This window comes from Passer montanus, unplaced genomic scaffold (genome assembly GCF_014805655.1).
Source record: "Passer montanus isolate IOZ18808 unplaced genomic scaffold, ASM1480565v1 scaffold66, whole genome shotgun sequence".
Taxonomy (NCBI): Eukaryota; Metazoa; Chordata; class Aves; order Passeriformes; family Passeridae; genus Passer; species Passer montanus.
The window spans coordinates 2,628,942-2,650,174 of record NW_024371704.1 but is presented as its reverse complement, the minus strand read 5'-3'; the positions used below and the strand labels follow the sequence as shown (position 1 = coordinate 2,650,174).

The following is a 21,233-nucleotide window of genomic DNA, read 5'->3' as shown; positions in this document are numbered from 1 at the left end:
TCTATAACGAGATAATTTAGTGACCGTATGATGTGTGAAATTCTTTATTTTCCTGGAGCAGATTGACAGCCAGAAGCTGAACTTCAGAGAGCACGCCAAGGCCCGTGTTGACCACGGGGCTGAGATCATCACGCAGTCACCAGGCAGGTCCAGCATGGCCTCGCCACGCAGACTCAGCAACGTCTCATCCTCTGGAAGCATCAACCTGCTTGAATCACCCCAGCTTGCTACCCTTGCTGAAGATGTCACAGCAGCCCTTGCCAAGCAGGGGTTATGAATTTGCTCATTTTGCGTTGTATGAAGTAATAATATTTAGGCATGAGCTCTTGGCAGGAATGGGCTCAGAGCAGGTGTTACGTTCATTCTTTACCATGTCTAAAACTAAGTTACATCCCAAGACTTGTAGTTACCATACAGTTTAAAATAAAAAAAAAAACCAGAAAAAAAAATAAATTCCATAGATGCAGAAATTGGCCTGACCTCCATTTACAACAGGAAGACACTGGCTTTATATGGGTATACAGCGGTATGTTACATTGGACAATTATTGTTGCTCTGCTCTGTCTTGCATGGAGTACTGTAGTATGATAAAAATGCATTTTTACCTTTCATGTGCCTGAAGGCCATCCACCTCTTTCTGAAGAGCCTTGTTAATATCCCAAGTTGCTCATTTCACAGTTCTTTTGATAGATGGGGAAATAAAAAAGAAAAGTTGCCCATTGTAAGTTATTACAGGTTAAATTAACAGTCTGCTTACCAGAAGGAAGGGCATATAGGGAAATTCAACCTTAATTAAAAAAAAGTTACTTTGTATAAATGAGTAGAACAAAAGTTGAATTAAGTTATTAACATTTTTTGAACTTGGTTAATTATGTCAGTGTATAGCTGGAAAGCCAATAAATTATTTAAATAATAACTAAAAATACTAGTTGAAAACATTTGAATTGTGCTTTGGAAAGTGACGTAAAAAAGCTGCTGAAAGCGAGCACTCATACCCCAACAGACTTGTGTCTGATTAGAAACGTTGGTTAAGCAGCTAGATTTGTGTGCATACCACCAGTTCCACATTCTTTCCATCTGTTTGATACAGTATTATAGATATATATATTTCTCTGTGGCCATTTGTGATACGCCCTCCTCATATACTTGAATATTCTACTTCTTTATTCACAGTATCTGTGTCTCTTGCACCCTTTGGTGTTGCAATTTTAGGTATGTAAAAGTAGATGTTAGCAGGGGGTTTTTTCCCTATTCATAAGAATACATTTAAAAAAGATGAAAATTGTAGCATGAAGTTGCTTTCTGTAACAACTAAAGCCGTGACCCTGTTTTAGTGACAGATGCAAGTCTATTCTGTGATGCTAGAAAAAGGATTCCATCCTTCTTCCCTTCCCTCCCTTTCTTCACAAAGGAATGATTTTTGTGGGGTCCAGATATTTGTAAAAGAGTCTCCAAAGAAGGCTGAGTTTGGACTATGGATTTTTTAAAAATCCACAATAGTTTGGTTCTTTCATTCTTTCCTTTCTTTCTTTCTCTCTCTCTCTCTTTCTTTCTCTCTTTCTCCCTTTCTTTCCTTTATTTCTGTACTTTCTCTTAGCCTCCTTCCTTCCTCATCTTTTTCTTCATTCCCATAGTAACAATGAATGTTTGATTTATTGTTTTTCTTTTGCTAAAGTTGAAACACAGAAAAAATATTAAGATGTTGTTTCCACTCCTTTAGTGATGTCTCACATGTACACTCAGGCACTCAGATAACAGTGATAGTCATAGCAGAGATGCCTGTAAATTACAATACATGAATAAATAAAAATCAGCTCCCTAGACTGGTTGTCATAGTGATTCATCAATTAAGTAGGGCATCTTAAAATCTGAGCAAAGTGGGATTATATTGACTACAAAAAGTATAAGAAAAGGTGTGCATGAAAGATAAAAGGCTGATACAAACCAACAGATCTAGTGGAGTTACCTGAGAGAACACTGGTGATGGGGATGATCCTCAGCAGCAGATCATCACCTGCTGATGCCCTATGTACATGAGACATTAAGGAATGACCAGTTTACATTCTTGCAGATTGTTCTATCTTTTCCTTTTGAAACCTCCTAACTGAACTTTGCACTGTCAGTTGAGCTATACTTGATATATGTATTAGGTTAATGATGTGTTCTGGAAGCTTTCGATCTGTTCTTTTTCCTTCTTAATTTTTATGTGTGTGTGTGTTGGGGTTTGGTCTGAAATCACTCACAGAGATTTTTATGTCTGTGGAGATTCTAAAAATGAATGGCACAGGATTCCCCATCATTACATTCAGGTAGTAATGCAGTTACTGGACAGTAAATATTCAGTGGACCAAAGTGGGGTTTTGGCTAAGCTGCTACAGCAGTGCAAACACAAAACAGAGTGGTTAAATCTCAAACTTTTACTGAATAAGAACTTCTGACAGCCCCAAACATGACATTTCAGCTCTGCAAAAAGCTTTTTCACACAATGAAGTACCTAACACTGTTTGTAAGTCAGTTGTTTCATACAAAAGACAGTGAGTTTAGAACCATCCCAGGTGCAATTGGAGGATTCTGATTTCTGCCTTGTATTTGTTACACCTCTGCTTAAAGTAATCCTAAGAAATCACATGGAAACAGTGTCAAGTGCAGTACATTCAAATCTTCTTCCCATTTTTTGAGAGAAACAACAGACAGAAGGGAAAACTGACAGTATTTGTATCACTTTGCTCTGATTATGCTATCAATTAATATAAATTAGCCTTGCAGTGGTTTTTCTTTCTATGCCTTTTGCCAGCGTAGGAGAAAAACTATGGTACTACTGAACCTCTGCTCTCTGAACCTGAGCAGCACCTCATGGGAACAGTGTTGACCTGAGACTCAAGTGTTTTTATTCTGCTTTTAAAATTGGCATACTCTAGGAAATAAGGCTTAGTTAATCCACCTATGAGTCCAAAGTTAGAGTGTGTAACACACCAAGTCATATATTTCATGCATTAAAATGAGCTTTCTTGTTTTGACTGAAGCAAAGACCTTTGTAATCATTATCATCCTTCCATAGAAAGAATCCTAGAATGCTGTGGAGTTAGATGAAAAGAAATTAAGAGTTTTGTGCTTGAATAATAATTAAAAAAGCAAGTTATGTTACATGACTCTAGATGTTCACTGAAAAGCTCATATTAATCTTAAATTTCTCAAGAAGAGTGTTCGTTTTAAAAACAACAGTTTGTAAATATGTAATGCCCACTAAAGAAGATAGAGCCAGCTTCCTGGAAACTGCATCTGTTGTGTTTCTTTTCCACAGGCATGTTGAGCCAGCAGGTTTGTTGGGTGCCTGAGACCCAATTGTGTAACAAAGCAGAGGTAATCCAGACAAAAGGAATGGTGAAACCTTGTTTGGGTACCTAGAGGTTAAATTGGGTACCTATAATCATCGGGTTGTAGAGATGAAAGAGTGCTTCTGCCTCATCTGCAGAGTTCTGTTTCTATGTAACCACAAGCTGAAACAAATCAAAGTTGAGCAAACCTCTGTCCAGCAAGAGTAAAGGGAAAACTAAACCTGATGAGGAAAATTATGAGCCCACGAGGGCAATATATATTTTCACTGTACAGCAGTAAATGGAATTAATTATTCAGTCCTCTGCTATGGTACAGTAGTAACCTCATCATGACTGCTCACAGGTCTAAGTTGGCCTAAATACACGACTCAAAGGGAGTCAAAAGGCAGCCTGTGTTGACTGCCACATGAGCAGAAGTTTTTTCCATGCTGGACTAAATAGTGTTTGAAACCCAAGTATATGTCCCTTCAAAGGCAAATGCCTTGAAGAGTAGATCACAATAGCTGTGAAAATCAGTGCTGATAGATTTCTAGCCTAGGTGTCTGTGAGTTCACTCACTAGTCAGATTGCTAAAGCAATTCCCTCTGCAACTCCAGCAATTCCCACTGCAGGAAGGTAAATTAGTTTCACACTGGGAAAAGTCAAGCATATAAAAGCCACTTCAACTTTAGCAAAGAGAAAAAGCCACCAAGTAAACATGCTGTATGCTGGGATATCAAGGAATACAGTCTGCTGTTACAAACCTGTGTTTTTTCTGATAATTCTAGAGCCTGTTACCATAAAAGAGGCATTTCTTGAATGGCTGGTGGTAGGTAGTTCATGTTTTTCAATCCGATTTGCAATTGTATTTGTTGCTGTATAGTGATTGTTTTGCAAAATAAACTCGCTTGTCATCTAATTGCATGTGTTAGTTTCCTGTGTTTGTGATCCTGCTCCTCCTGAATCCAAGCCCTGCACATCCAGCACCTGCTGGTACTGCCCTCAGTCTGCCCAGGAGTGGTCCTGTTGTATTCAGCCAATCCCTTTCACTTTTATACAAAAGGACCAGTTTTTATGGCTTGCATCCTCTTCTGTGGGTCAGTATCTCCCTGCTTGGTGCAAATTTCTTTTCTGAGAGGGTGATTAGACATTGGAACTGGCTGCCAGGGAGGTGGTGGAGCCACTGTCCCTGAAGGTGTTTAAGGATAGCCTGGACGTAGCACTTGGTGCCACGGCCTGGTTGACAATGCAGCATTGGTTCATAGTGTTGGTTGAACTCGATGATCTCAGAGGTATCGAGATGATCTCCCAGCCAAATCAGCCCTGTGATTCTGTGGTCAGCACCCGTGATGTGGGTCCCTGGATCAGGGACCCCTTGGGGTGCTGTGTAGCAGCACCCTGCACAGAGCAGTGGAGGCTGGGCACAACAAGCCCTCAATGTGGCCGCACTCCGGCCCTCAGGGCCCCTTGTATACCATGGAAATGGTGGCCCTGGGCCTCCAATGTGGCATGGCTGCACAGTGGCCTTCAGGCCCCTTGTATGCCAGGGAAATGGTGGCCCTGGGCTGCCTCTGTGGCGTGGCCACACACTGGCCCTTGGGGCCCTTGTACGCCAGGGAAATGGCAGCCTCAGGGCTGTCAATGTGGTGTGGCCGCACATCGGCCCTCAGGGCCCTTGTACACCAGGGAAATGGTGGCCTCAGGCTGCCCATGTGGCACAGCCACACACCGGAAATGGCGGCTCGGGCTGCCTGTGTGGCATGGCTGCACACCGGCCCTCAGGGCCCTTGTACGCCAGGGAAATGGCGGCCCCAGGCTGCCAATGTGGCCTGGCCTCCTCCACCCATCTGCCTTGCGAGTCCCCTCAGCCAGCTGGGCACAGGAGGAGCACGTGGACAGTGCCAGGGTGCTGAAGGTGACAGGAGCTGGGGTTGGGGATGAGCTTTGGGGTCTGTCTTGGAAACTAACGGGGAAACAGCAGACTTTGAGGGGTGCTTGGAGTGTGTCGTCATGGATCCACCATGGATGCTCAGTCCCAGCCTGAACTCAGGCCTAAGGATGTGCGGCTCTGTGCTCTGGGTGGAACGGAGAAATCATAGATGGGTTTGGAAGGTACCTGAAAGCTCGTCTCATTGCACCCCCTGCCATGGGCAGGGACCTTCCACTAGGCTGGGTTCCACCAAGCCCTGTCCAACCTGGCCTTGGACATTTCCAGGGGTGGGGTAGCCACAGCTTCTCTGGGCAGCATTCTGCTGAGGGTACTGCTGTGTACGACATGTTACTGAGAGTGCTGCTGCTGCTCTGGGCAACAAACACTGCAGAGAATGTTTGTGTGCTGGCACAGACTACCCATGTGTGCTGGGTGTGGGCAAAGAAGAAGAGATCACAAGTGACCTGACCCCTGATAAGTCACAGCTGTGCTAATTACCAAAAAAGAGCAGCCTTGCCCTTAATGGGTTGCAGCTGTGACTAATAAAGATAAGTCTGATAAAAGGATGGGTTGGCCGGTGAAGGGGAGCCTTAACAAAGAGGGTCTGGGGGGAGAAGGTGTTGAGGAGCTACAGGAGTCCTGAGGAAGAAGGATTGATCCAGAAACACAAGGGGAGAGGTGCTGCTGTAGAAGATTTGCTGTGAGGTCAGTCTGGGTCTGATGGAGTTGGAGGTTGCTGTTGGAGCCTGCAGTCACAGAGGAGCCAGGTAAAAGCATGTGGTCAGAGGCAGCAGGGAAATACTTGCATTCGTATACCAGCAGGAATAGCCAGCAGCCAGGGTCTGTCAGAGAAGCCAACAGCAGGAGTTTGCTCTAGTCAGTCAGACTGTAAAGGAAACTAAATTGGGCCCCTTCTCGTGTTATTAAATGAGAGTCTGTGTCTTGGCTCATTTCTACCCATAATGAGAAGTCTACTGCAACACTGGGTACCTGCTCAGCACAGGGTGTGGTATAGGAGGGAAATACAACTGGGTAGAGTGCTTTAAGTATCCCAAACCTTCAGCAAGCTGCACTTCACACACAATGCTGTAATGTTCCTAAGTAAATGCTGTCAGATGACCTGGAGGAATGATAAAGTGCCATTAATTATCCAATAGAAGCACCCTCCTAAGCATGCTTAGGTACAAGGCAGAACTAATGCATCATCTATCTGTGGAAAGGGAAAGAATTAAGAAGCTAAGAACAAAAGGGTAAATCATTATTTAAGCATTCACAGCTAGAACAATGGTTGAGGACAGCTGGTAAGAACCTGTTTCTCCCTTTCAAAGTGAACAAGGAAGAGATGATATTTCTGATTGTTGAGTCTTATTAACAGCACGTAGTAGGTGATCTATTTTGTAATTTGCCACCAGATTGTGGTGTTGGGGTGTAGGCACACGGTTTGTGGTGATTTGGAGTGGGGCTGGGCCCAGCCTCATCCCCAATGAGCTACAGCTGTGAGCAGCAGGTGAGCAGCATTGAAGGTAACGAGACACGTGGCACTGAGCAACCACCAAAGGGAGCAGAGGGCACACAGGTGCAGGGCATCAGCGTGAGGGGATAAAAGGCTGGGCTGAAGAACAGGAAAGGTGGATGCTTGCAGCCTTCTGAAGTGCCATGGTGTCACTGTGTGGATTGAGGCTTTCTGAAATTGTGTGGTGATACTCCCTGTGTTGTGGCCATCTCAGTTGTGGCATGTGCTGTAACATTGGAGCATTGAGATGAGTACAATTTGTGAACAAAATCTCGATTAACTACTTGTTATTGAAAGGGAGGGAGGCCCAGGAATCCTGCTGCAGTGTCTGTTAGAGGTACAGAGCATCTGTCCATCCTGTGCCTGTCTCGGCTTGTGGGGTGTTCCTTGCGTTGTACAGGAGAATGGCAGAAGGTAAGACATGGATAAGAGGTGTTTGGCCATGCAGAAGTCCCACTTGCTGGGATTAAAACACAGTGTGGCCCTGGCAGAGGGATTCCCAAACCTGTTTTTGTGTGAGCACCATTGTTCTGGACAGAGAAGCATGCTGGGGAGGAAGTGCTCGGCTCTCTCTGAGGAACAGATGGGAAGGCATGTTTGGTAACTCAGTGGATCAAAAGATCCATGCTTTCTCCTCTAGGAAGAAGGTAAAAAGGGTTGGGTGGGGCAGGGTTTGAGGGGAGGAGATCTGTTGCCTTTTTTCCCCAAAAGAAACAAAAGTTTTTCACCCACTACCAGACATGGAGAGTCCTGAGCCAAGGGATGATAACCTGACAGTGAAAGCTGAGGGTTTTTTTCTTTCCCCCCAATCTTGTCCAGATAATCCCTTCAGTCATCTCCAGGATTTTGTTCCATCCTGTCCTATCTAGCTGTGCCTGTAGTGCATGGAACTGCAGTTAAATGTCTGTGTCAATGTGTTTTGTTGCTTGAACATTATGCAAAGCAGTAACTTACTGCATAAGGTTTAGAGGGCCTGTGTTTCTGCTCTGTTTGAGGTAGAATTCTCAGATGCACGAGCGCTGTGCTACTCTACTGGCTCTACCTAAATGTGGCTGAGGGATTAAATGTCTAACAGTTCTTGTGGAATCTGATCCAGCTGAACTGCAGTCCACTCCTGCCCAAATTCATGCAGCAACAACAGCAAAACTTGTCATTTTAGGGCATCCTTGCAGTTTTAGGGATTATTTATTCTTGTTTCTAAGCACAGTTGTGTTTGAACAGGGCTAGCTAGAAGACCTGTGAAGGCGACCTCTGAAGAACCTTAGTTGAAATGTTTTCATGCTGTTTAAAAGCCCTTGAAGAAAAAAACCCGAGCTTTCTTAGGCTTGTCTCAATTTTTAAATTCCTTCTACCTGACAGAGCCATATGGGAAAGGGTAGAACATGTGACATCCATCAGTGCTGATCTTCTATGACTGGTTGTCCCTAGAGAGAAAGATTTTCCTTCATGATGGGTCTGTTCAGCCAGGACAGAAGCCTGCTGGCAGCCAGTGGGAGAGTAAGACCTTGGAGCTGTGGGCAAATGGTTTTTTCCCTGCTCTGGAACCTGCATTTAGGAGCTGTTTGCAGCTTTGCTCTTGGAAAGGCTGCTGCACAACAGAATGGCTTGACATACTCTTGAGAGCCAGGATTCTGCACAGAGAGTTCAGATAAATAAGATGTGAATTCTTAGGAGTGTGTACAGCAGGGATTGATTGAGAGTGGGAACTTGGAGAGCATAACCATGGAAACAAGTGCAAGGCAGTGAGCTTTGAGCAGCTCCCTGCTCTGAGCACTCCTGTGTAAGGTAGGGGCTTCATGCTCAGGTTCTGCTCTGTGTCCCCACTCTGTGCCATGCTGCCAGCCCTTTCTGGAGCAAGGCTACATCCTGCTGTGCTGGATTGTAAACCTAACTGATGAATAAAGGAGTGCTCAAGCAGAATCCTGTGATCTGGAGCCATGGCAGACTCCTCCTGCCTGCAGTGAGAGAGGAAATGGGTACATAGTGTCATGGGCATCTTCTGTGACTGACCAGCTGGCACGGGCTTGGGAGTTCTTAAATTGTTGGGAGTACTGCAGAGCTTTCTTCACTCTTCCCTTACCTGCTTTCTGAAAACAGTGACTTTTTGCAGTAGTGTTGATCTTTTTGCAGGCAGACCAACCTGTGTTTCTGTGCAAGCCCAAGGTGCCAGTGTAGCCTAGGGAACAGAGCACAGGTGAATTTTCAGGACACTTTGCTGTTGTTCTTCTGTAATGGCCTCTCTGAAGAATCTGCTTGTTTCCTCTCTACCCCCACTGTAAGTGAAGGTGGGGGCTGATTTGCAGGACTTTGCCTTTGTACCATCCACTGTAGTGTAAGTATTTAGATGTGGTCAAATGCTCACTGCAAATCTGAGAGTCTCTGCTGCCAGCAGAAAGTGTACAGAGAAATAAAATCTTCCAGATAGTGAAATTTCTTCTTCTCTTACACATGCAATTAATTTTACTCACAGAAACACAGATTACTTCAGCTTGGTGTGCCCATTGTCTCCAAAACAAGGTGAGAACAAAACTTGTCTCTAGAGGCTGTCAAACTTAATGTAAACTACCTTTGCCACCTTCTGGGTTTAGTGCTGGTCATGGCCTGTCTGGATTTGAGATCTGCATCTTCATGCCTGCAGTTCTTGTGACAGAGCCGGCTGTTGATAATGTTTCCTTTGCTCTCTGATTTGTTTTGCATCAGAACTTAAATCCCTTTGTTTGTACAGAGGTTTAATGTGTTTTTTGTGGCTGGGTGTAGTTGGAGGGCAAACATGCTCCACTCAGATGGCAAGCTTGACTAGAACTGCAATGTGCAGTTCTATTTTCAGTTACTACCAAGTAATCATAAACAAAATTCCAAGTAGTGATTTAGTTTCCTCTCAGTGCTGGGCTGTGTGACCTCCACTTGCTAATGGCTTATGACAGGGCAAGGCACTGGTTATGCACAAAGAGTAAGGAAAATAATCCTGAACTTCAAAGCTATTTGTTTCCTCAAGAGTCTTCATATAAGCAACAGATTCTCACTTGTTTTTCTGTGAAAACTGTTTGGGATGAACTTGCATTAGTCTTTCATTTTATTAATTATTTGTTGTAGTATACTGTCCTATTATATTCTTAGGCAGAGAACAAGAGCTAATCTAACAGCCTGAGAAATATTTCCAGGAAACCTGACTCAAACAAGTGCTTGTATTAGTCAAATCAGTTTGGTGTCTAATTGGAAACAGCAGTAAATCTGCTTTGGCACTTCCCATCCTCTCCACCTCTGCCTCAACTCTTCTGTGTAAGACAAATCTGTGAAATAACTACCCCAAAGTTCCTCTGCTCCTACCACCTGTTGGATTAGGCCCTTTTCTGACCCAGAGATGGGGCAGCTGAGGGGGATTTAAAAACTTTTATTCTATTTTCAATCTCATGTGAAAGGTGAGACAATACAGGTGTTATAATTCACGCCATCACAATTAGAGGCAAACTATTTCCTAATTATTGTACACTATAAGTGTTCCTTGGCCTATCAGCATTAGCCACACCATGCTGTAAATGCCTTAAGGTTAATAATCCAAAATTACCCCTCGTGGGTCTCACTGCAATGCATCTTTCATAGTTCTATTTCTCCAAAGTTTCTAGTCTTATTTGTAAGGCCACCCTTTGAAGCTTCCATTTCTTTCTTAACAATGTCTGTCCGATTCCATGGCATTTCTAAGTTGGCATTTCTAAGTCAGCGTTTCTTACCTCAAAGTTTGCATACAGATGCACACTGTGTGAGCTTTCTGTCAGGCTTTGGGAATTCTCTACGAACCCATTTCCCGCAGCCGCCAATCTGCGCTCTCAGGGAGGGTTGGTGGCTTGCTTCCCTTCTGTGCCCATTTGGGAAGGAAGGAGGGAGGGGGCTAGAGGGAGGGGGTCTCTCTCCCGACCCGGGGATGCTCCGGGATCCCCTCTCCCTGGCGGGGTCCCCACCTTTGCGGGACAGCCCTGTTGCTGCGGGCCGCTGGCCGGGCGGCGCCTCGCCCGGCACCGCCCGCTCCGGGCCCGGGAGCTGGCCACAGAGGGAGGTGCTGAAGGCACGGAGGAAGCTGAAGGACGCGGACATCTTCGCTCCCCCTAATTTCCTCCCTGCCTCCTGCAGCCATCTTGCGGGGCTGAAGGAGGGGGCGGGCTGCGGGAATGGGGGGGAGAGGGTGAAGAGTTGCGGGAGCCGGAGGAGGCAGCCGCGGGAGATCCCGGCCGGTGCCGCTGCCGAGGCTGCAGCAGCCCGCGTCGGCACCATGGTGAAAAGGAAGAGCTCCGAGGGCCAGGAGCAGGAGAGCGGCCGCGGCATCCCTCTGCCCATCCAGACCTTCCTGTGGAGGCAGACCAGGTGAGAGCGGGGCGCTTGGGATGCGGCTGCAACAGGGCAAGTGGGGAGGGCGTGCGGGCAGGATGCAGTCTTGATGCAGTTATTGCTGCAGCTGCAATGTGAAGCCGTGAGGGGGGAAAAAAAGCCCAAAAAAAACAAACCAACCCCCCCCCCAACAAAACCAAATAAACAACCCTATTTTTTTTACTCAATATAGAGCAATATGTGTGTATCTGGTGTGGGAGGAGGTCTCAAGGCAGCTTAACCTAGTGGCAGTCCCAGCAGCTTCTTGCTTTGACTTTAAACCATCCGTGTCTGCTTGTCTGTGCACCTTTCCCTTCCTTCTGTCCCGTGCTCCCCTCCATCCCCTTCCCCCATCTTTTAAGAGAACTCGTGGAGCCCTTGTAGCAGAGGCAGCATCCGTCAGTGCTGCACCAGACCTGCAGCTGTGCCTCTCTCTGAATTTGCAGCCCTCCTGGAAGTGTAATCCGTGCTGTGAGAGGCAAACAGATTTGTCAAAGTCTCCCCTCATTTCACAGGGCTGCAGAGTGAGGCACTGGAGATGTGTGAGGGGTGAGCTGAATGTATGGCTGGTGCTTTGAGTCCTGCCAGCCTCCTGTCCTAGCAGGATTCCAAATTGAAAACATTGTAGGGGCCTTGGGGGAGGCTGGAAGATTTGAAGGTTGTGGCTCTAATTTAAGGCCTCAGTCGCAAAATCCCCTTATTGCACAGCCAGTGTCCTTCAAAATAAAATTTAAAAAAACCTGCAATAAGGTGACCTGATTATTTTTTTAGTATTTACTCTGATCTTGCTCTGGAGGAGAATGGTAGAGGGTGAGTGTTCTGTACATACAGCATACAGGCCTGCACTTCATCATGAGCCTTCCACATCAGCAGCTGTGCAGAAAAAAAATATTTAACACAGAGCTGACAAGTTGATCTCTGGCTTAAAATAGAGGCAAGGCAAAGTTCAGTAATATTTAACAAATTTTAAACAGGATATGTTAAAAATCTTTCACTGAGGTAAAATGGCTGAAAATTGTCTGATGGAAGATTTTATCCCTGGGAATATGTGGGCTGGATTAAATACCTCTTGGCATATCAGGGTGGGCACTTTTTCTTCCAGAAAAGATAACAGCCTTGATCAGATGTCATCAACAGGTATCTGAACAGAGTTTTGGCTTCTGTCTTCCTTTACTATGAGTTTCTCAGCCTTTTGACAATGTTCTGATATGAGAAGAATCCTAAAAATAACTAAGAAAAATACATGTTCATGTACTGGGTCTCTAATGCTGCTTCTTTCTTTCAGTGCATTTTTAAGACCTAAACTGGGCAAACAATATGAAGCTTCCTGTGTGGTATGTACATGTGTCTCTTTCAATGCTTGTTAGTAACTAGCTTTTCATGCAGATCAGTCTGACCACAGTGGCTGATCAGCAAGCTTCTCAGCTTGCACCAGAACTGGGTTTATTCCATTCAGCTTCATTTTGTACTTCTGTCACATGAAGGATTTGAAATTGTTCCCATATAGAGAATCTGCATGTCGTGTCCATCTTTAGACAAAACAAAAATAATTTATTTGGATATTAGGAGTAAGTAATTCATTAGTAAAGCTGTATTAATGAAATAAATAATGACATAGACTAACTGAGCCATGGCAGTCTGGGTCAAACCTTGCAGTTCATCCTGTGTAGATGTGCTTTTTGCATGAGACTGATGTAGTTTCCATTTGTGATTGCCAAAGGTATTTCAAGCTTATAATATGGAAAATCTAAACAATATTAACAGCCTTTGAATGATACTTGTACCATTGTGCAACATGGGAAACACTTCTACTGAAAATTAGAGGGAGCATATCTTATCGAGGTTGTTAAGGAGAGGCTGTTAGGCAGATACAAATAACTCTCCTTTCTAAATGTACTTCAAATAAAACTTCAAGTTACTGCCAAAAATGAGGAAAAGGGGAAGGCATGAAGCAATTTGAAATAAGATGGGCATCTAGAGAACTTCAGAATTTCTTGAATGGTTGCTGGTCTTTGGATTACTTAAAGTACATTAGTCAGTTGCAGCCAAACTTGACAGAGTGGAAAAATTTGGTCTGGACATGTATCTTAATAGTTTAAAGTTCTTAGGTCGCTCTGCAGCAATTTTCTGACTTCCTTCTCACAAGGCATTATGCTGGAGAAGCTTTATCTGTTGCTGAGTCATTTTCTTCTAAGAAATCCATAAATTTTTCAGAGTTTTTGCTAGATACCAGATAGAGATAGAGGAGTGCTGGCTTAGTGTGTTGGTGAGTAAAATGTTCAATTCCAGCATATGCAGCAGTGATGACTGGTTTTAATGCCCACTGACAGTAACTGGAAAATGGAGCTTGTTGTTTAATGTCCTTTACCAGGAGCCATGCCTTGGAGCACCTCAAACCTGGGGCTGTGGCTTCTTCTGTAGGCTCATACCTGTTATTATTGGGTAGAGGGGCAGAGCTCCCTTCTCTGTGATGTGCCTCTCTGCCTGTGACTCCCTTTGCTTCCTGCTGTGCTGTTGGAATCAGGTCCCTGAGGATAATTCCAAAGCACCTTTCTTCTGGGGGCACACACTGGAATTCACTAAGTGTAAAAAACAAACTACACCCAAAAAAACACCTGAACTGCTTGACAACATAAATCACATGCTTCAGCCAAGAGAAAGGGAGCTCTGAAATCAGGCATTTCATAAAGATCCAATAAATTTCTACCTCTTGGATGGGGAACTTGATTCTTCTCCAGTTCTTAACATAATCATTAAATTATGGTAGAAAATTTTCAAAGGTGGAATTTAGTTTTGAGGAATTTGTGAGTTACAGGTTGAACTGACACATTTGCTGCCTTCTGCTTCGTCCATTTCCTCTGCCTGCTGGTGTGCCCACACCAACACATTCTGTATTAGCCAGTGGGGCAGCAGAGTGCTGCATGCTTGAGTGAGACAGGGTTTCTGGAACTTGACAGGTACTTGTCTTCTGAACCCTCCTGCTCACTATCTAACACCCCTGTATTGACTAGTGTGCCTAAAAGTCCTGTGCACCTGTTACATGACCTATCCTTTGGTCATTCTCTAGCCAGGATTGCTGTAGGCATGTCTGTAGGCTGAGGCTTAAATTCTTCTGCTCTGGTTTTGCATTGGTCATGGAAGAACTCAAATGTTTTCTGGAGGATCCTGAAAATTCCAAGTTTCCTTCTTTTCTGTTTTGGTTTTTTTCCCCTTGTTTTTGAAAATGTAATTGCATGTTTTGGATAATTAAATTGCATGTTATGGATAATTAAAGTATAGCTGTGGAACAAAGTTCAGAAAGAGACCATGTATGTTTTATCCAGCCAATGGACATGGTTGCCGAAAACTGAATTTCTGTGAGTAAACTGTTTGGCATCTGTGTTTCACTACTTGTGAATGTTTATACTATTGCTGTGTTTAGTAAACAGTGGAGCCTTACCATCCCTTGTGCTATGAGCTCCTAGGTCCCTAGATCTTTCCAGGACCCCTTCCTTGCTCAGTGGACCTGCCCCAGACTGGCAGTGCTTTCTGCCTGCACCTCAAGCTCTTTCCAGTCAGTCTGAAGTAATTTAGCAGTGGTCTCAGCTTTCCTCCATGATGCAGGCTGAGCTTTGGAAGGACAGGGCATTAAGGTCCCCCTCAAGAACACAAGGAGAGTTCAAGAAGCATTAACCATTTCTCTGTGCTTCTGCCACGGTCCTCCTGTACCTGCACTGGGCAAAACAGTGGGCAGTGTTGTAGGGATACTCCCAGGCACTCCTGAGAGGATCTAGCATGGAGTGCCCAGGGGCACTGCCCAACCACCAAAGGGAGCAGAGGGCACACAGGGGCAGGGCATCAGCATGAGGGGATAAAAGGCTGGGCTGAAGAACAAGAAGGGCAGATGCTGAAACCTTCTGAAGTGACATGGTGTTACTGTGTATGAGCTGAAGCTTTCTGAAATTGTGTGGTGGTGCTCTGTGTGTTGTGGCTGTCTCAGCTGTGACATGTGCTGTGACAGGAACAGATAGCCTGAAGATGCCTAGACAAGAGGTACAGGACAGAGCAGGCAGTGACCCACAGGCTGATCCTGGTCACAAGGTATTTGGCAGTGCCTTTGGCTCTTGGTGGAGATGAAGGTAAAAGGAGAACAGCAGCAGTGGGAAGGCAGCCAGACAAGGCTGGCCACCACTCCCTGTGAAAACAGCTGTCACCACCAGGCTAAAAGGAAAAATGCTTGTGTAAGTGGTCCTGAGGGAGCTGAACACACACACAGCCCTGCTGAAAGGGACTGTTTCTCCAGCCAAGGCACCAACTTCCCTCGCTGTCCCCTTGGCAGATGTTCTTTATCTGCCTTTGGTGTGGGGTGTGTTGCAGGCTTGAACAAGCCTGCTGTAAGTAGTAGTTGTTTTCTTAGCCAAGCTGCAGCCCTGAGGCTGTGGCTCTAGACATACCCAGAGCATGACAGTGTCTGTCTTCTGACTCACAGGGAGCTTTTTCAGACATTCTCATTCAGCCTTCTTATTTCAGCATGGAGCTCCTCTCAGCTGTAGCAGCAGTTGCTTAGTTCGTGCAGGGTAAAAATTAGGTCTTCTGCCCCTGTAGCAGGTCCTGAAAGAGAAGAGCCATAGCACACACTGAAAAGGAGGGTCAGGAGCAACACAGGACCTTGCATCTTGAGTGTCTGGTGTAGAAAAAAGCTGCACCTTTATGGAGGACTCAGCCAAACTCCACAGGAAAGCTTGTCCTTGTCCTGCAGTTCAACAAAGAGCTGCGTGTTCCTGTTGGACATTCAGTGCTTTTCTTACAGCAGCTTTTGTGTTTGCATTTTTCTGGCAACATATGGTACTTCTGTCTCAGATGCTTCTGATCAGATAAGCTATTCCAGAAGCTAATCTTTCATTGTAGTACAGAAATATTTAACTTTCCTCTCAGGCCTGGAAAGAACAGAAGAATCTGGTGGCTAACCACATAGGGAAATCTTCACAAGGGCTCAGCAGCCCAAAATGTTGTGATAAATACAAGCCTAATCTAAGCATAATATTGCAAACTCCTTAGCTGGTTCTTGAGTTTCTGAAGCATGCAGACAGTGGCTCAGAGCTTGCAGAGGGTTGGTGGGCAACGTTCTACCTGATGCCGTTGAAGTGCCCAAGAATGAGGCCTTGACTAGAAAGCTAGGGAGCAACAAGGTGTCTTCTGTCACACTTCAGAATGGGGATGGTGCTCCCAGTGTTTGTTTTTTTTTGTTTTGTTTTGGGGTTTTTTTGTTGTTGTTGTTTTTGGGGTTTTTTTGTTTCTGTGTTTTTTGTTTGGTTTGGTTTGGGTTGGGTTTTTTTCCTCCCTTTGCCCTGCAAACTGAACAGCTTTGTCAACTCTAGTAAAGTGTGAGCTTATGGTTTGGCTTCTGTGCTGGAGGTGAGATCACTCAATTCAGTAAGCCTCAGTAAGGTCAGTATGGTGCTTGGCAGGCCTTTCAGGGAGCTAATCCAGCTCACTAACGTGGGCAGGAACTGCTTACCCCTCTGTACTGACCTTCCTTTTGGCTTGTGTAGAGGCTTGGCTTGGTTGAATGAAGGATTCGGTGAGGCCCAGAGCTAATGGGAGAGTGGAAATAGGAGTGTTTGGCTGGAGCAATGACTAAGGAGTGGTCCCTGTCCGCTTTTGATAAAAATAAGTACAACCTCATTTTTCGCTGGCTTTCAAACTTTGTGGTATTTGTAACTATGCATCTCTTGTTCTTCTGGGGATGCTTTGCTGCTTCCTTTTGTTATATAATAATCCATTTACTGGGATATTTACTCTAAACCTCTGTCTTTATACTAATGCACTCTCTGCCCTCTGCGAATCCTGACAGGACCAGAATCAGGCCTTACAATGGGTACTTTTCTCCATGTCCTGTCTGGGTGTCCAAAGCATTGGTATCCCTTCATTTTGCCCCCCTTCCTGAACTGATAGGAATGAATGGCAGGAGACTCTTCCTTTCACATGCTGTGGCCCCTAGCAGATCATTGTGAGTTGAAGTATCCCTTCCCTGGAAGACAGGTTATCCATTCCTGGTGCTAAGAAACACATGTGGCTGGTAACATGATCCATGGCACATTATTTTTGACTAATCCTCAGAAAGCCAGTGTTTTTTCCATGCATTACAGCAAATGCCCTCCAATTTCAGCCATTTTTGGTCCACAAGGAAAACTGTATTTTGTTTTCTGGCTGCATCCTGGTGTTGTAAGTAGGTGGGCAGTGTGACCTTCTGCACACTGGTATTTGTTGGCAGCTCTGGTGGTTATTGTCAGCATTCCAGGTTCAGTCTGTTGGCATAGTCCTCTCCAATGGACAGATGTGTTTTTCTGTGCCTGAGCAGGACTGGGAGCTGTCAAACTGCACCCAGCCTCCTGGTAGAGGAGCTCATGTCTGCCCACACCAGCAAACAGGGCCACAAACTGAGAGAACCAATGTGCCCAGCTGCTGGCACAGGCAGGAGGGTGCCTGTTGCCACAGATAACATGCCGTGCTTGGGAGCGGTTGCTCCTTCAGGAGTGCATGTTTTGACATGCTTGTTTTGCTCTTCTTCTTTGTAACTGAGTCTATTCTTTTTACCACCCCCTCAATTTTACAGAGGAAAAAAAATTGATGAGACTAGTATTGCAGGATAAGCTCTGTGAATCTGGAGTGAGGGCCTTTAAAGCATCTTTTGGGCAACAGTTTGCCCAGAGCTTGATGAAATTGGTGAGATAGCAAAGAGGTAGCCATGAGGTTAAGCTGGTTTATGGAAAGGACATGCATTGCCATTATCTTTGCTGTAGGTACTTCAGTGAAGGAATACAACTGCACATGTGACCTGTAATGAGATCTCTGTATCTGATCACAGCAACAATTTATTGAAACAGTTGGAGCAGCTAACAATAAGGAGCTTCCTTAGGGATTTCAGTGGTAGATAGCCTTATTTTGTGTTGATTGAGGTGGAAATAATGAACTTGCTGCAGCCATCAGCTCTCTAAGTGTTCACAAAACCATTACATCATAGCCCGACAAAAAAAATTTTGTACACTGATTATTTTTTGTGACAGGGTGTGAAAACATTTCCTAAGGCCCATATACCTTTAGTGTTTGCCCTTTGTGTTACAGTAGACTGAAAGGGCATGTGTATTTAAGAATATCCAGCACTCAGCTCCACAAATACAGGCTTTCCTAGCTCCTGTGACTTGTAACAGGATTACTGGCATGCCCAGCACAACTGTTAAGTCAGGATTACTGGATTTACCCAGTACAGCTGCAAGTCTGGCTTGATGTCAGCACTTATTAATATACAGGTGATACTTCAATTCTTTTATATTGCAGAAAATATATTGTGTGGTCCATTCCTTTCTTAGTCAAGTATGTCCTTGTGTCTGGTGAGCTTTAGTTATAGTCTGTATTTTTCAGGACAAATATAAAATTTGCTTCAGTTATGCAATTGGAGATTTTTAAAAGAGGATGTTCATGTACTGGGAAGAATGTGCAGAAATAAACAAAAAGTCTTTTTTTTCTTTGTTGTTACTTTTAGTCTTTTGAAAGAGTTTTAGTGGAAAACAAGCTGCATGGCCTTTCTCCAGCTCTCTCTGAAGCCATCCAGAGCATTTCTCGCTGGGAGCTTGTGCAGGCTGCTCTCCCTCACGTGCTGCACTGCACTGCAACGCTGCTCTCCAACCGGAACAAGCTAGGTCAGTGCTCCTGTGAGCTTGTCTTCCATTATTACAGCTATCAGTTAAAATGTCACAGATTCCTCAGGGTGCCAGCAGTTTCCAAATCCTCTGAATCCCAGTTGGTTTCTTCTGGGGTTTGCCTTTCTTGATGATTGTCTTTCTCATTTATGGGAGGGTAACCTGTGAAATCTTCCCCAGTGAAGTTAGTGGTCTGCTGAGCTAGAGTCAGAGTAGTTCAATAACATTTTGCTGGTTATTTCCCAACAATAACAGAACTTATTTTAGCACCCATCAGGCATGGATTCCTTGAAAGAATGTATTTCTTTCAAGGCATGCTGCAGTGGTCAGTTGCAGCAGGTACTTTTAATATCTTCACTTTTGGGGGGGTTTTCTTCCTATTTTTCTTTTTATTTAGACCATGCATGTGACTCTCAGCAGGTAGCCAATCAGTCAGTAGAGGCAGATCCAAATCCAGCTTGTTGTACTGATTTCAGGAGTGATTTCAGCAGGAATTTGCTTCCTGAGACAAGGGAACATTAACAAGACACAGCTTGAGCACCTTGCAGTGCTCACTGACATTTTGTCTTATTCAACAAAGTCAAACAGACAAGACTGTTGAGTTAGTTCCTTTTGGGACCTCTGTGTCCATGCCCTGCAGCTGACATTGCAGAGACTGAACTCCAAATGCTGGGAAATAAATGGAGGCTTCTGATTTAGGAGGGCTCAAATATAATGAGACAGAATGCTGGGGCTTTTCATTATATAATTTCAATTTTTAATGGTTATCTGGGACTTGGATGTCCAGCCTCCAGGGCAGCTCTAACAGTACCATTAATGGAAACCCTGTGAGATAATGTGATGCATTTTTCCTTACAGGACATCAGGATAAGCTTGGGGTAGCTGAAACAAAGCTGCTTCACACTCTTCACTGGATGCTGCTGGAGGCTCCTCAGGACTGCAGCAATGACCGCTTTGGAGGAGACAGAGGCTCCAGCTGGGGAGGGAGCAGCAGTGCCTTTATCCACCAGGCTGAAAACCAAGGGTCTCCAGGGCATCCCCGGCCCAGTGCTGCGACTGATGAGGAGGAGAATAACAGGAGGAAGTTCTTCCAGAATTCTATGGCCACAGTAGAGCTGTTTGTGTTTCTCTTTGCTCCCCTGGTCCACAGGATTAGAGTAAGTGGCACACACTGATGGGGTTCTTGTGTGGAGACAGCTCTGAGCAAGAAAGGGATGATTCTACCTTTGTGGTGGTTATTTAATTCAGCTCACAATGCACACTGGGGTACTGCTGGAAATATTTTACCAAGCTGGCCGAATACTGCTGTCATTGGGAAGAAATTCTTCCAGTGACATGAACAATCATCACAGCATCAGGCAGGCACAAAGGCAAAAAAATACAAAGTAAGCCATTCTTAGCCTTTGGGAATGGCCAAGATCTGTGGCCCCTGTGAAATCTCTGGGATCCTGAAAACTGCAGAAAGGATTATGAGCTTTAATTTGCTCCAGTGATTCTTAACCATTGCTCAGAAAAGCCTTGCTGGATTTTCAGGGATTCCACAGTGGGGCTGCCACTGGGGCTTGTTGTTGTCATTACTAATCATCCTGATGCTAATTAGCAGGATAGTGGCAAAAGTAATGGAGCATTCCTTTGTTCTGAGGTGTGAAGCAGGCTGCAGGCCTCCTGTCTGCTGGGGTTCCTCTGTTAATTTTATCCTGAGTGCATCAGCTTTGCAGAGTGATGTGATAAAAAGACATTTTCTTCATGCTCTGACTCTTGCCTCTGGGAGGCTGCCATTTAGCCTTTGGTTCCAGCTAGGCCTTGAGAAAGAGTAGGTCCTTGAAAAAAGGACTATAAAGCCATGAAGTGATGGGGCTATCTGTTCTAATCCTGCCTTCTGTGCTGAAACAGTAGGAAGGAACAGGAGATAAAGGATAATCTTTAAAGTGGGTAAAAGCAAGTCTGGAGAACTAGATTCTTCCTCTATTTCTGCTACTGATTTTCTGTAAAGCAGTATTTAATTTATTTAGCCCAAAAGTTTTCATACTTGTTTACTAGTTGTCTGTAGGCTAATGGGACAGGACAGGAGGAAATACCGAGTTCTTCCCTGCACTACACACAAAAATGCAGGCTGCTGTTTGAATAAATGGAATGAAACTGGGAGTAGACCTTGGCTATTAGAGATTGGACTTCCAAACTTTTATGTTAATCTTTCTGGTGTGTTGTTTTCAAGATGGGGTTAATAACAGTACCTCAAGTTTACCTTGAAAGTCTGAGATCTCTGGAATACTGTGGTGATGAACATGGAAAATCCAATTAAAGCATGCACATTTCTGTCACCAAAATGAAGTGCAGGAAAGGAGTTAAATGAGGCATGTAAGTGGTTCACTAAGTGAGCAGTGTCCTCTCTGTGTCTTCTAAGTCTCAGGGGAAGAACACTGCCTGATAGCCAGAGT

General features: G+C 44.7%; 2 protein-coding genes across 62 annotated transcripts in view; both read left to right on the top strand.

Moving 5' to 3' along the window:
- Positions 1 to 4,233, top strand: part of MAP2 (microtubule associated protein 2) — a 225,864-nt gene extending 221,631 nt beyond the window's left edge. For all 44 annotated transcript variants that reach the window (XM_039728620.1, XM_039728618.1, XM_039728589.1 and 41 more), the window contains one exon: positions 62 to 4,233. In XM_039728620.1, coding sequence (XP_039584554.1) covers positions 62 to 277 — 216 coding nt within the window. In that variant the 3' untranslated portion in view covers positions 278 to 4,233. The remainder of the gene's footprint in view (positions 1 to 61) is intronic.
- A 1,637-nt stretch (positions 4,234 to 5,870) lies between these two features.
- UNC80 (unc-80 homolog, NALCN channel complex subunit) overlaps positions 5,871 to 21,233 on the top strand; it is a 131,877-nt gene continuing 116,514 nt past the window's right edge. For 7 of the 18 annotated variants that reach the window (XM_039728767.1, XM_039728766.1, XM_039728768.1 and 4 more), the window contains exons 1-4: positions 10,493 to 11,113; positions 12,402 to 12,450; positions 18,639 to 18,795; positions 19,654 to 19,952. In XM_039728767.1, coding sequence (XP_039584701.1) covers positions 10,677 to 11,113; positions 12,402 to 12,450; positions 18,639 to 18,795; positions 19,654 to 19,952 — 942 coding nt within the window. In that variant the 5' untranslated portion in view covers positions 10,493 to 10,676. Of the gene's footprint in view, positions 6,012 to 6,572; positions 6,626 to 7,054; positions 7,172 to 9,227; positions 9,275 to 10,487; positions 11,114 to 12,401; positions 12,451 to 18,638; positions 18,796 to 19,653; positions 19,953 to 21,233 lie in introns of those variants that run through there. The other 11 variants (XM_039728770.1, XM_039728765.1, XM_039728769.1 and 8 more) reach the window with 7 other exon arrangements.